The sequence below is a fragment of the Gekko japonicus genome, unplaced genomic scaffold, assembly GCF_001447785.1.
Source record: "Gekko japonicus isolate JY-2015 unplaced genomic scaffold, Gekko_japonicus_V1.1 scaffold1363, whole genome shotgun sequence".
Taxonomy (NCBI): Eukaryota; Metazoa; Chordata; class Lepidosauria; order Squamata; family Gekkonidae; genus Gekko; species Gekko japonicus.
In genome coordinates, this window is record NW_015163643.1 from 365,754 (window position 1) to 380,048 (window position 14,295).

At 43.6% G+C, this 14,295-nt stretch overlaps 1 protein-coding gene across 2 annotated transcripts in view; it reads left to right on the forward strand.

The window, feature by feature from the left end:
- Nucleotides 1-13,570, forward strand: part of LOC107107338 (keratin, type I cytoskeletal 23-like) — a 30,730-nt gene extending 17,160 nt beyond the window's left edge. Inside the window, exons 4-9 of one of the 2 annotated variants that reach the window (XM_015407625.1) lie at nucleotides 2,414-2,575; nucleotides 4,431-4,556; nucleotides 8,373-8,593; nucleotides 11,292-11,320; nucleotides 11,756-11,818; nucleotides 12,779-12,822. In XM_015407625.1, the coding sequence (XP_015263111.1) occupies nucleotides 2,414-2,575; nucleotides 4,431-4,556; nucleotides 8,373-8,593; nucleotides 11,292-11,320; nucleotides 11,756-11,808 (591 nt within the window). In that variant the 3' untranslated portion in view covers nucleotides 11,809-11,818; nucleotides 12,779-12,822. Of the gene's footprint in view, nucleotides 1-2,413; nucleotides 2,576-4,430; nucleotides 4,557-8,372; nucleotides 8,594-11,291; nucleotides 11,321-11,755; nucleotides 11,819-12,778 lie in introns of both variants that reach the window. The other variant, XM_015407624.1, reaches the window with a different exon arrangement.
- The last annotated feature ends 725 nt before the right edge of the window (nucleotides 13,571-14,295 follow it).

Consider the following 14,295-nt stretch of genomic DNA (forward strand, 5'->3'; position numbering starts at 1 on the left):
CCAGGTGAGAGTGGGGGAATCCCTGATCCCCCAAACAGACACAATGTCAGTGACACACTGATGTCACTTCTGGAAGTGACATCATCGTGTTGGCGATATCAGGGGCAGCGCTCTATTTTTGGGGCAAAATTCTATGGCTTGTAGCTGTTTTTACCATAGAGTTTTGCCCAAAAAGTACAGCGTTGCCTCAGTGGCGCTGATGCAATGATATGACCTCTGGATGTCATCCCCTGCCCACCCCTTGAACACCCCCCAAATCCCCCCATCAGCAGGAGGAAGGTACCTGGTAACCCTACTGCTGAATGCCCTTCTATACTTTTGAAGAGTTAGCTCGGATAGATAGTTTGGCATTTTTGTTGGTGAGAGAATGCCTACTGAGAAAGATGAACATACTCTGCGAACTCTAATCAATGTACTCTCATAATCAAAGTCCCTCTAATTTGTCTTCTACGTGATCAAAGTCCCTCTAATGTCCCTCTAATGTCTTCTGCCCAAACGTGATAATTTGTGATCCAGACAGTAATCTCTCCCAGTCATTTGTGTGATCATCCAACATGATTTGTCTAAGGAGTCTGGATTCTGGATTTAATTTTAGGGTCCTAATTTTCAGACTGAATGCTCTGATCCAGGCCTTTGCTTCAAAAGACATCTCCCCAACTTCAGTTCTCCTGACACACATTGAGGGATTCCCAAAATATTATATAGGAATCTTAATAGTGGTCTATCAATGTTGTCTGTTACTGCTCTGATCCAGACCCCGGCAGATATAGCATCTGCCTGGTGACTTTAGCATTACTTTGCCAAAAGAACATATTGGCCACCAGAGGAGTAATAAAATCTCAAGATGGCCTTCCCAGTATTCACAGCAACTCTTACAGCAGAGTTCAGGTGCACCTTCCAAGAAAGGCTTGCTCGAAAAACAACTGCTAGATAATTTAAATGTTCTGCTTGCTCCATGGGTTGACCTACTATTGAACACTTGTACTTTATCCTTAGTTGTTTTGTTGTTGATTTTTACTGAAAAGAAGAACCTTTGACTTAATAATATTAATAGCTAAGTCCTCACTGGAACAATACTCCAAAAAGGAACCTATAAGCTTACGTAGGGCGACCTCAGATCTTGACAGAAGAACAGTATCGTCCACATATAAGAGACAGAGAAATTTAAAATGAGCCAGGCAAGGTGAGTAAAATTCATCTTCAGAAATATGAGAACTTAAATTATTGAGATATAAGTTAAATAGCAATGGAGCTAGGATACATACTTGCTTGACTCCTTTATTCAATGGAATAGCCCTGGTCAGTTCACCAGATGGACCACATCTCACCTGGGCAGTAGGCTGATCATATAGTTGTTGGATCAGAAAAAGGAGATGCTTATCAATAGTTGATTTATTCAGTTTGTCCCATAATCTTTGTTTGCCTAGGTCAAAGGCTGAGTCAAAAGCTGCCCTGAGCCCTACTTGGTGGGGAAAGGAGTGGGATATAAGATAACTAAATAAATAAATCTGCACCGATGGAAGCATTAGTCTGGATCCAAGCCTAGCCAGTACTCCTCTTCCTATGTTGTCAGCAAGGCCCAGAGCACTTAAGAGGAAGAGGCAGCATAGGTAACATTTGGGAGAGGACATTCCCACCACACCAAATTTTGAAAGGAAATATCCTTTTGATACTACTCACCCTTTTGCTTAATAGGACCTTAATGTGTTTAGCCTAGATTCGTAAATAAACATGTATAGGACTGAACCATGTAAAAATCATGGGGAACGGGAAATGCTGTAGCAGCACATCCAATCAGTGGCCATGAGAATATCTACTACAGCCTCTCTCAGTAGATTGTGAGGGATGCTCCCAGGACCTCAAAGGTGTCTGACAAATGTAATACCTTTTCTTTATATCCCTCCAATTACCTTCAACATGTGTGTGAACATTCCAGGCAGGCTTCAGTTCCCAGCAATAAGGTGAGGGGTGCAATGAATCAGCAGCTTGAACACATTCATTTCAATAAACTGAAGGGATCACTGCAGAAGTTATTTTGTCTGAAAGGTGAATTGTGGGGGACGAATCTCATTGAATGCTTATTTCCAGCAAATGAACTCAGGTATATTTGCAAGACTACATTTGAGCTGCCTTGCAACTCATGCTTAGCAACAGTTTTGTTTGATACCATTCCTTAGCTAGGAAATGACATTATTTAGAAAAATCTCACTGAAGGTGAAACTGCACAGAACAAAAGGCCAAGTTCAGAAGCCAGATTAACTAGCAGAAAGAGGGAAGTATGTCTGCCTTAAAGTAATTGGTCTTCCACTCCAAGGGGAGAGGTGGCAGATCCGAATGTTACAGTGTGATGGGATTCTCTTGCTCCTTGTATTGGCCAGTGTTGATTTGCTTCCTCACATTTGTCTGTGCACAGGATATGGCAGTGCATTCCTCTTCCGATGAACCAAAGGTGGATGTGAAGGTGAAAACCGAGCCACCAGAAGATCTGGCCAAGATTCTGGCAGGGATAAGACAGGATTATGAAGCTATAATTGAAAAAAACAGCAAAAGCCTTGAAGTCTGGTTCCAACGGCAGGTAAACAGAGAAAGGCAACAAGCACCTTTGTAGAGCATAGTCTATAATCTGAAGAAATCATTTTTGGCTAGGGTTATGACGTTTGCTATCTATGGTTTACAGCCTGGCCCCAGGTTACCACAAGAGTTTGCTAACTTAATCCCATTCCAGTGCCCCAAGGAGCTGTCATGGACACACACTGACCCTGCCATCACAATCAGCTTCCTCAGAGAGGAATAAAAATTCTCAGTTGTGCCAATAGTGAAGAAATAACACTTCCTCATGGGTGGCAGTGTTCTCTCCTGACCCTTCTGCACTTGGTAATAATTATTACCCTGACTTGGCAGGGCCAGTTTAAAGCTAAGTTCTCCATTGGCTGGGCCCAAATTAGAATATGACACTCTCCATGGCTCACCCTGTGTGCTTGATCAGCCCAGTAGCCCAAAGGAAACTTCCTCCCACAAGGTGTCCCTTTGAAAAGCAGGTTTTTCCTGTGTGTGTTTGTGTGATATCACCCATCCAGGGAAGACCGTCCAGCATTTTGATTCTGAGATGCGAGTATATGCATGCTGATTTCTGAAGGCTGGAAGGCTTAGCTAGTGAGAGTCTACAAGTTAGAACAGGGGTCCCCAACCTTATTGAGCCTGCAGACACACTTGGTGTTCTGACAAAGCATGGTGGGCACAGCAACAAAGTGGCTGCCACAAAACGGCTGCCACAAGAGGTGGAGCCTGCCACAAAATGATTGCCACAGCTTAACTTCAGTCACACAGTGCAGATCCTTGAGCTGTGGTGGCAGCTGCTGCCAAACCAATATGTAAAAAAAATCTGCACAGCCAATTAAATCTCAAGTAGTCTCTCAGAAGCCTTGCTGGGCAAAAGCCCTACCTGGCCCCACTGACTCCCTAAAAACACTTGGCAGGTGCGAGAAATATGTTGGAGGGCACATTGGTAAGCCCTGAGTTAGAACAATGTTCTCTTTTTGCTTCCTTGCCTAAATTACTCTTTTTCTGTCTTTGTTTCACCGGTAAAGTAAAATAATTGTGGTGGCTAAGTGCTCTGTACATGGAACAAAGTGCAATTGTAACACACACACACACACACACACACACACACATACCATATACCTGGATGTTTGAGTAATGTCAACGGACTGAAGAGGATGGATACTATGATGCTGGAAAGTGGCGCAATCCAGTATGGAAATAAGATTTATTAGGACACCATCATGGATTTTAGGTTTTTAATTATATGCTTAACTGTATATTGGATTCTTGTATGGTTTTATCTATTGCTTTATTATTGGTATATATTGCCCAGAGCAATGGGACGATTCATTATCATTATTGTTGTTGTTGTTGTTAATGATGATGATGATGATGATGATGATGATGATGATGCATAGCAATAAATCATCATAGAATCATAGAGTTGGAAGGGACCCCCAGGGTCATCTAGTCCAACACCCTGCACAATATGGAGAATTCACAAATACCACCCCCACACCCCCTGTGACCATGCCCAGAAAACCCTCCAGGATTTCCAGCCAAACTGGCCTGGAGAAAAACTGCTTCCTGACTTCCCTCTCATGAATATGTCAATATGTCTGAAGTCTGCCATAAAGCATGGGGTAGAAGATCTTATATTCTCAGCTTCACAATCTCTCCCATTCGTTAACAATTTCCCCACTGTGGGAAAGAAACACTCATTTTTTAAGTATGGTGGCAACTCTGTACTTAAGCCTACACTCTAGATCAAAAATTCTTATGCCAAACCTGTTAAACCCTAGGTAAAATGGGGTACTAAAATCCTCTCAGGTAAGCAGGATCATGACAGCAAGTTAACAAAAAGTATTTAATCTGCTTCTTCTCTACAGTTTGCAAATGAGTCAACCGAAGCAAGCCCCAACCAAGAAGAACTACAAAATGCTCGGAAGGAAATCACTGAACTGAACCGCACGCTGCAAACCCTGGAAATTGATCTACAGACCCAAATAAACACGGTAACTACCAAGATCTAAGGTGAACCCAAGATCTAAGGCAGGACACTTTTTGTGCCCCTAATACATTGCTCCACATTCCATTTACCTGTGTACCCAAAGCTGGCTCCACTGGTGCTGTAAATGATAGCAGAATTTGGACAAGAACATGACTTTTGTCCATTTAAGTCCCACCATTCCCTGCCTTGCAGGATTCAAATTGATGTGCTCAGTGGGGCCATTCATATACAGCATGCCCCCGTGTTAGTCTCATTTTTTCCCCTTTGCTTGTAAAAGCCCGTGGTTTTATACAAATTAAGACCAGCTTGATAGGTCAGACCAGGGTCTCTGTCATTCAACGTTTGGTTTCCAACAGCAGCCAAATAAATGCCTGTAGAAATTCAGAAATAGAACATGGTGACAACAGCCCCTTATTTTGTTTTCAATATCTGGTATTAATGGCTTAGTTCTACATTACAATGGACACAAATTGTGTGACTCACAACTACAGGTATGGGGATTCACCATTACAAAAAGCTCTACCACTGGGGGAGGGGGGACAGAATGGGGAAAGGATCTAGGAGGTATTATTCCCTGTGAAATGTGGAGATGTAAATTAAAGTAGTTTCAAGTTTAAAGTGTCACAATTTAAGAAAAAAACATGGAAATGTTACATCAAAGGTACCTCTCTCCGTATAAATTAGCAAATATTTATGGGAATCTAGATAAATAGGTACCGCTTTGGTGGGAAGGTAACAGTGTTCCATGCGCCTTGGTGTTTAGTCATGCTGGCCACATGACCACGGAAATGTCTTTGGACAGCGCTGGCTCTTCGGCTTGGAAACAGAGATTAGCACCGCAAACCCTAGAGTCGGATTCGACTGGCTTTCGAGCAAGGGAAACCTTTACATTAACCTACCTCATAAGTGCTGGTACTGTAACTCATCTATAGCTGACTTCCACCATATGTGGTGGACTTATATATAGGTTAAAAACTGTTGGCAATCATGTTTTGACATAATGAAAGCTGGTTTGGGATCTAATCTTCCTTTAACAATTGAAGCTTCTTTGCCTAACTATGTACCAAAAGTTCCCAATAATCTGTGCTCTCTTGTTTTGAACTTTATTACCACTGCTAGAATTGTATTTGCGAGGCACTAGAAACAGGCTACTGCTCCTACAGTCCAAGAATGGGCACAAGAAAAGTTTAGAGACTTATCAATTGATTAAGCTAACGGTCTTAAGAAATGGGAAAGATGTATAACAGACTGAGTTGCTTTGAAAACCAATTATGCAAAAGTTATGTCAGCTTGTTAAGTAGGATCTTTAATTATGTATCTTTTTATGTTTAATTGTTTGTGTAATAAAAATAAATTAAAAACAAAATAAAACAAAACAGCTCTGCCACTCTGTGAGGCTCTGAGCACTGGGCAGGGGTGGGCAGGGTTTCAGGGGGGGGGGTTTGCAAGTGGAAACAGCCACAAAGTGTTTGTCTCTTCCTTGGGTTCCATGTGTTCTTGAGCACATGATCACAGGACATGTAAAGCCCAAGAAGGGGCAAATAGCACCCCACATAGCTGTTTCCACTTGCAAAAATAGCATTTAGGGGAACCTTGAAACACCCCCCCTTCGACTGGCTAGTGTTCAGAGCCACACAGAGCCACACAGAACAGTGGAGTGCTTTGTAAAGATGAGTCCCCCATGCACATGTAGTTGTGAGTCATATTGGGGAATCCCTGCCATGACTCATGTCTGTAATGTACAGATAAGCCATTAGAGGTATAGTTCCGTTGAACATGGAGAGACAGTTAAGTCCCAACGACATGACATATTTGGACATGGGTCGGGTCAGGGTTTCATCAGATGACAAACACTGCAACACCCAATTAGGGTCAGGCCCATGGTGCTTAAGGCTGCTTCCAGTGAATACCTAGAAGTGACGTCACTGCGCCAACATGATGCTCTAGGATTTGCCCAAAACTCTATGATAAAACCATAGAACTTCAGGTGAATCCTAGAGTGTTGCACCTGCATAGTGATGTCACTTCTGAATATTTGCTGTAGGTGATGTTGCACTATTGGTGCAACAACAATTTTCCAGGCCATTTTTCCTCCAGTGCCCCACCACCCAGCAGCAGGCAGAGCAGTTGGAGAGTGGGAGGTCTCCCACTAAAGCTGGAGACCTGGACTGCCTAATAGTGCGGGAAGGGGGGGGGCTCAGCCTCTGCACGATTTTCCTGACCTGAAATGTCCTGGGGTCATTTGCCCCATAGGGGTGGGTTCACGCATACTAAATACTGCACAGGCAAATAACAAAAACTCACAGTAAACACTGTACCTGCAGTTCTCCCTGTGGGGCTATTTAGGGTTGGAAAATAGTGCATGAAGGAGGCTGAAGTCCCTGCCTCATTGCAGTCCCAATCCAAATTGGGTTTTTAAGTAAGTTAAAATAATATTTCCATTAAGGCTGTGCTGAAATGGTGACAAATGCTTCATGAAAAGTCACACAATATAAATTGCACCTGCCCTTTTTTCGACAATTTGTAGGGAACTCCAAAGGGGGCAAAACCATTTGCAGCCATATATGGTAGTGAAAAGTTCTGTCAAGTCACAGCTGACTTATGGCAATCCCTTAGGATTTTCAAAGCAATCGATGAACAGAGGTGGTTTGCCATTGCCGACCTATGTGTCACAACCCTGGACTTCCTTGGTGGTCCATCATCCAAGTACTAATGAGAGCCAACCCTGCTTAGCTTTGGAGATCTGCCGAGACACATCTTCAGTTAGGCAGACATGAACCCCTACTACCCCCCTGCTGCCTTTCCCAGTGCCTTCTGACTTCAGGAGCCTCAGGTGATAGCACTACATTGGCACCATTTTGTTTTTTAAAAACCTATCTTCTCTTCCTGGGAGGAGTGATATAATTCAAATCAATGATGATAGCACTCAAGGGACCCATGAAGCCAGGACAAAGGACATTACAGCAGAGCTCATCAGCTTCAAGTGTCCACAGTGGTACCATTGCAGAGCCAACTCTAATTGGCTACCTGATAAAATCATTTCCAGGAAGAGCAGGCAGATTATAAAAAAAGGAAACTGCTCTAAAGTAGCACCCAAGTGCTGCTATGAACACTAGTGCAAAACAGACGGGCGTTTAGAAGAGTTTTAATAGACCCTCCCCTAAAAAAGTCCCCTTTCTTGCTGAAAATGTTTGCAAATGAACTTAAGAACATAAGAGACGCCAATGTGGGATCAGGCCAAAGGCCCATCCAGTCCAACACTCTGTGTCACACAGTGGCCAGAAATACCAGTGCCATCAGGAGGTCCACCAGTGGGGCCAGGACATTAGAAGCCCTCCCAGTGTTGACCCCCCCAAGGACCAAGAAGACAGAGCATCACTTGTCCCTATCTATACCTTGTGGGTAATAGCCACAACTTTGCAACAACTGTGATCATAGCTCTTATTATTTTTATTTCTATAGGACCACACACACAAATGGCACTTCACGTGACATAAGCATAATTCAGAACCCTGTTCTGAGGAGCTTAAATTCCAAATTTAGATGAGAAAACAGATGGAGGGAATAGAAGATGAGGCAAGCGCAATAAGAAATAAATCAATAAAACAATTCCAATTTGACAAGTCACTTTGGTATGATTCTACACACCACTCAGTTTTTTTAAAAAAGAAGGATATAAATATTGTGAACAAATGCTATAGCTATAAGAGATGTCAGTCGTACTGGCCAACAGAGGCTGTAATTTTGCCCAAGAATCTTACTGGGCTTCTATACAGCCGCGATGCCCATTTTGAAAAAATAACATATTTTATTCTTTTAGAAATACGCCCTGGAGAACAGCTTACACGAAACCAGATCTCGCTACTCCTTCCAACTCCAAAGCATCCAACACCTAATCTCCAAATGTGAAGAAGAGCTCCGTGAGCTTCGCCATGATATCAAGCGTCAAAATAACCAGTACAAAGTCCTCCTGGGAATTAAAACTCGCCTGGAGAAAGAGATTTCCACTTATCGCCAGCTGCTGGAGGGAAGGATCGATGGGTAAGGCAAAATTACCTGCAGGCAGGAAAATGGAAGAGGAATCAATGCCCACAGCCTAGGTGGGAATGATGAGGGTATTTTTCATGCATAGACAGTGCATGGCAGACACAGCTGAGGTTAGTGAAGAAATGTCTGAAAACAAGCCTCAGGCAGGCACTTACCAAAGGGTGACTTTTTGGTTCCACAGAACCCCTATGCCAGGGGTCCTCAACATGGTGCCCATGAGTACCATGACACCCTCAGACACCTTTCGTGGTGCCCATCAAGTGTTTTTAGAAAGTGGGTGGGGCCAGGTGAGGCTTTTGCCCAGCAAGGTTTCCAATTGGCCACTGGAGATTTGATTGGCTTTGCAGACTTTTTTTAAAAAATAGCTTTGGCAGCAGCTGCCAGCACAAGACAAGGATCTTCACTGTGTGACTGCAGGGCAGCTGAGACAGCCATTTTATAGTGTGGCTGGCTCCACCTCCTGGGGCAGCCATTTTATAGCAGCTATTTTGTGACTGCACTGACCACACTGTGTCAGAATTCCAAATGTGCCCACAGACAGGGGTCATTTCGTAGAAAAAGAGCTCCATGAGCTCATTAGCATACGGTATGCTAATGAGGTGTTAGGCTATTAGCATAATAGCTCATTAGCATATGCAACACCACCTGACATCACCGGAAGAGATGTCAGAAGGGAAAGCAAAAGGGGGGGAAGGCATCTTCAAAAGCCTCCCCTTCCCTTCCCTAGGGGGGGAAGCGAAGAAAGACTTTAAACCCCTTCTCACTAGAGTTGGGCCGCAGAAGGAGGAAAGAGGGAAGGAAAGAGAGAGAGAGAGGGTAGGAGAGAAGGAACGAAGGAAGAAAAGAGTGAAAGAAAGAGAAGGAAAGAGGAAAAGAAAGAGAAGGAAAGAAGGAGGGAAAGAAAGAGACAAGGGAAGAAGAAGGGAAAGAAGAAGAGGAGAGAATGAAAGGAGGGAAAGAAAGAAAGAGTGAGAAGGGAAGTAGGAGGGAAAGAAAGAGAAGGAAAGAAGAAGGAAAAGAGAGGAAGGGAGGAAGAGAAGGGAAAGAAAAGGAATGGGAAGTAAAGGAGGGAAAGAAAGAGGGCAAAGAGATGGGGGGAGGGGGAGGCTCTCCCACCCACCCCACTCCCCCAATCAAGCCTCCGCTACCCCCTGCGGATCCCTCACTTACCCTGCTCCAGCGCTGGCCTGGGGAGGCGGCAACAGTCCTCCTCCAGCCTCCCCGGGGTCGTAGAGCTCTGGCGCTGGCCCGGGAAGGCGGCGGGGAGCGTCTTCTGGTCTCCCCTGGGCTGCAGCACTCCGGCACTGGCCCAGGGAGGCAGCGATGGGCATCCTCCAGCCTCCCTGGGGCCGCAGCGCTCTGGCACGGGCCCTGGGAATGCAGCAACGGGCCTCCCTGGGGCCGCAGCACTCCGGCGCAGGCCCCAGGAAGGTGGCGATGGGCCTCCTTGGGGCCACAGCACTCTGGCGTGGGCCCCAGGAGGGCAGTAATGGGCCACAGCGTGGGGAGCTGGGGGCAGGGCTTGCTGCCACCGCCATTTTGCCAGCTCCTGGGCTCCCGGAGCAGCACTCCGGCGCACTCTGGCCCCAAAGGACCCCTGCCCACAGACCAATGCTCCCTCTAAGCTGTGAAGTCTTGTGAGCAAAAATTCTACTTTGTGAGCTACTGGCATTAAAGTTATGAGTGAGCAGTTTGGCCACTGCATAAATTAGTTTGCTTTGGAGCCCTCCTTCCTGAGCTAAGACAGAAATGTGTGAGCTGGAGGCTAAAAAATTGTGAGCTAGCTCACACTGACTCAGCTTAGAGGGAACACTGCCACAAACTCAAATGGGTTGGGGACTCCTGCCCTATGCATTGTGCAAGACATTCACAGTGCAATCCTTAGACCAGTCTAAGCGCATTCATTTCAGTTAGCTTAGACTAGAGTAACTCTGCAGACTTACACTTACACAGTAGAAGACACAATAAAAACACACATACAATTTCTTCAGATATATTTTACATTTATCTCTATCAATACCAGTACCCATCAACTTATGGATCATCACACTGAACATGGCTGATAGTTTTTAATGGGATGTTTTTTTAAATGAGGGGGCAGGAAAGATGCATACCCACCAATTCCTTCAAGGTTCACAGAGGACAGGGATTTCACTCCATGTTGCTCCCTCACTGATCTATACTGCAGGCAGAAGTAAATTTCAAACTAGCCTGGGCTGTACAGTACACACGCCCAAAGCTAAAAAAAACACAAAAAATCATGTGCTTTTTAAAAGCATGCCTACGTGCACAATTTCTGTCACAGGTGGCAAAACAGAAGTATGAGAAGATGCAATCTAGATGCATCCAAAATTAAAGTTCTGTAAACTTTTTTATGAATCATTCTCTTTGCACCTTGAATTATACTGTTTACCATAACCACTCCCTAGAAGCAGAAATCATCTTAAAAGAGAGGTCACCAACTGTTTGTACTGTTATTTTCTTACCCAGTTGGGTCTGTATTCTACATATAAATATGACATACACTAAAAATGAAACAATATGTATATTTATAACTTCACAAGAGTTTCGAGCATCAATTTGTTCACAGTTGCATACTTAAACCAATCATTCAGTTTCACTTTAAGAAACTTATTAAACACAAATTGTACTGCATATTGATTTATTTCACTTTTCTGTTATCACTTTACAGGATGACAGGCTCGGAGTCAAGTGGTAAAGGTAAGCGCTTCTTGTCCTGATTTTTGTAGAAAAGCTTGCAGTGTCTGTGTCTGATTATGGTCACAGCAGTGTACAAGTAATATCTGTGAAAAGCTGAAGCAGACCGGCAGCAAGCTCCCCCTCTAAGGAACTGAGCATCACCTGACCCCAAGTATGAGCAAGGTAAACGTGCATTCCACTTCACAGAAGCTACTTTTATGAGAGTGAGAGTTACCCATTAACAACCCATCTCTTTGAACTAAGATTCAAATGTTCTTTGTGATTGGGTGAACACAACGTTTGTTGTGAGAAGATCAACAAAGGGCAGTAGCACCCAGTCTCTAGAATCCCTGTCTTAGGGACCCCCTACTGCCTTCACTAAATCTGAATCTGTTGGTAAGGCACACCAATTACATAGGTTTTAAATGCTGTATTTGTGCTTTGGCCATCCCATAGGTTTATGTGGGTGTAGGCAAGTCTGTGAAGTGTCCTGGCCCCAGGCCATTTAGGGCTTTCAAGGTAAGAAACAGCAATTTGCATCGTGCCCAGAAGCAGACTGGCAACCACCATAATTAGTTAGGAACAGGCGGGTTGTGATCTGTGCAGCCCACTCCAATTAGCCTTTCTGTGCCACTTGAAGTTTCCAAAAGGTCTTCAAAGACAGCCCCACATGTACTGTAGCAATCCTTATCCAGCCTATTACTGCCTCCGGACACACATTCAGAACAACCATTGACTCACCTAACTTGGTTAACAAGAAGAAATATAGTCACATGTTGTCCTCATACCAATGGTATCTCACTCCAGATCCCCAGATGGCCTCTCTCACAGAATCATGTAAATATTAAACAGGATGGAATCCTGCAGGACTCCACAGCACAAACAGCTGTTACTCAGCACCACTTTCTGAAACCATCCAGCCACACAGTAACAGAGCTACAAGAGCCCCATGAATCTGAATGCCATCTTGGACATCCAGTCCAGAAAGACAGCATGAATGCTGCTGAAAGATCCAGTTAAACCAAGAGGGTTATACTCTCCCTGTTTCTCCTCTGACAATGGTCATCCATTAGCATGACCAAGACTGCATCAAGAACCCTAAAATATATATAGAAAAGTATGTTTTGATTAACATAACATGAAATTACTTTGGATAGGGCTCCCCATCCATAACTTCTACAAATCAGCATTTTTTACCATGTGTTGACTTGATTGTGAGCTAGCTCACACTGATCTCCTTCTGTCTGCTAGAGCTTATCTCCTTTATCAGTCAAATGTTTCCTGAATTTTGACTGTAACATGTCAGCTTTTCAGATTTTTCTAACAATGAAGGTGGTTTAGGAATGTGTGGGATAAATTTCAGCTTTCTAGGTCATATAAAAGAACCCTAAGATTTCTAATACCCTTGGAAGTGAGATCAGTCTAAAGAGTATCATACACTGCTTCCCACATAATGATTTATCTCCAAATTTCTTACAGAACATGAAGGATCAACCAGCCAAAAGCTAAAGAAAATTGTGCGAGACAGTGTGGATGGGCACGTAGTTGCCACACATACTGCTGAGATCAAAAGACAGGTGTGACCTCATTGGTTTGAAGAAAAGAAATTCTTCTGTACAGGAAAACCTACAGAAGTCCCATTATCTAATAAACAGAATTTTCTGTATTTAAACACCTTTTTTGGGAATCTATGTTCATTATTATTTTTGTGCATTTATACATTCCCACAAACTGGATGTATTTTAATTTAATTTAATAAGAATGCAAATAATTTAGCATTGTTCTTTTGGTTCTGCTTTCTTTAAAGACCATATAAATCAATAAAAATATCATTAAGTTATTATTGTTCCTGGTGCCTGGAGTTTAAATGTAGCAATATATTAACAAAGAAGTGTGTTGAAATGCTGCACAGCTATATATTTAAAAATACAGATATTTAGTCTAAAGGAAGGGTATGATGCCAGCTAGTCACAATGCTGTATTAATGTTTTCAAATAAATTCAACAGCAAACATTTTAAAAAGTGAGTGCAGCTCTGGAGAGTTTATTAATCCTGACTTAGCATGGGTTGTCTGCCAAAAATATACTGAAAACCAGCTGGGGGGAAATTGTTCATATCTATTTGCAATTAGGTGAACAGACAATAATTAATTGTGAGGGAGTTTTATTTATAATATACTCTTGTCTTTGTCTCAGTGAGTCCACAAAGCATTGTATATCAATAAAGACCACAATATATCTAAACTAAAACAATAAAAACCAAGCAACTCCATCAAATATTATTTATTAAAATTCACAGAGAACACCATGGAGAAAAAAAGGAAGACATCTCTGTGGATTGACAGAACAGGAACACTTCCTTCTCAAAGGTAAATAGGGAAAGCCTGAAGGCTTCATAGCCGGCGACACACCAAGAGTCAGGGAGGCTCCCTACTCCTTGTGGGTGCTAATCCCATTTCAGACACAGAGGACATCCATAGCATGGTTCCACCTGAGAAACTCACAAGGAGGCTCTATAGTCTGATAACATATAGAATCAGACTGTGCTTTAAAAGAGCTTCATATATATCACAAAATGGAATAACTTCAATAGGTCTTGAATTTGGAAAGGGGGGGCTAGCTGGTGGGACAGGGCCAGGGGTCATTTCCTGCAGAAACGCACAGGAGCAGAGCTCCGGCAGTAAAGAGCCCAGGGGCGGGCACATGCAACAAGCCCCACCCCCTGCTCCCAGCAGCCAGGTAAGTTGCAGAGCCACCCCCCCACCCCCTGGTCCAAAACAGTCCAGTGGCACCTTTAAGACCAAGTTTTATTCAGGTACAAGCTCTCCCTCCTCTGCGAGGACAGATCGACCTGCACATGCCCCCCCCCAATAGCTAGCAATCCAAAACAGTCCAGTGGAGCCTGAGTGGTGGGTGTTGCCTTCTGACACACTTCCAGTGATGTCAGGGGGTGTGGCATATGCAAACGAGTTATGCTAATGAATTATGCTAATGAGC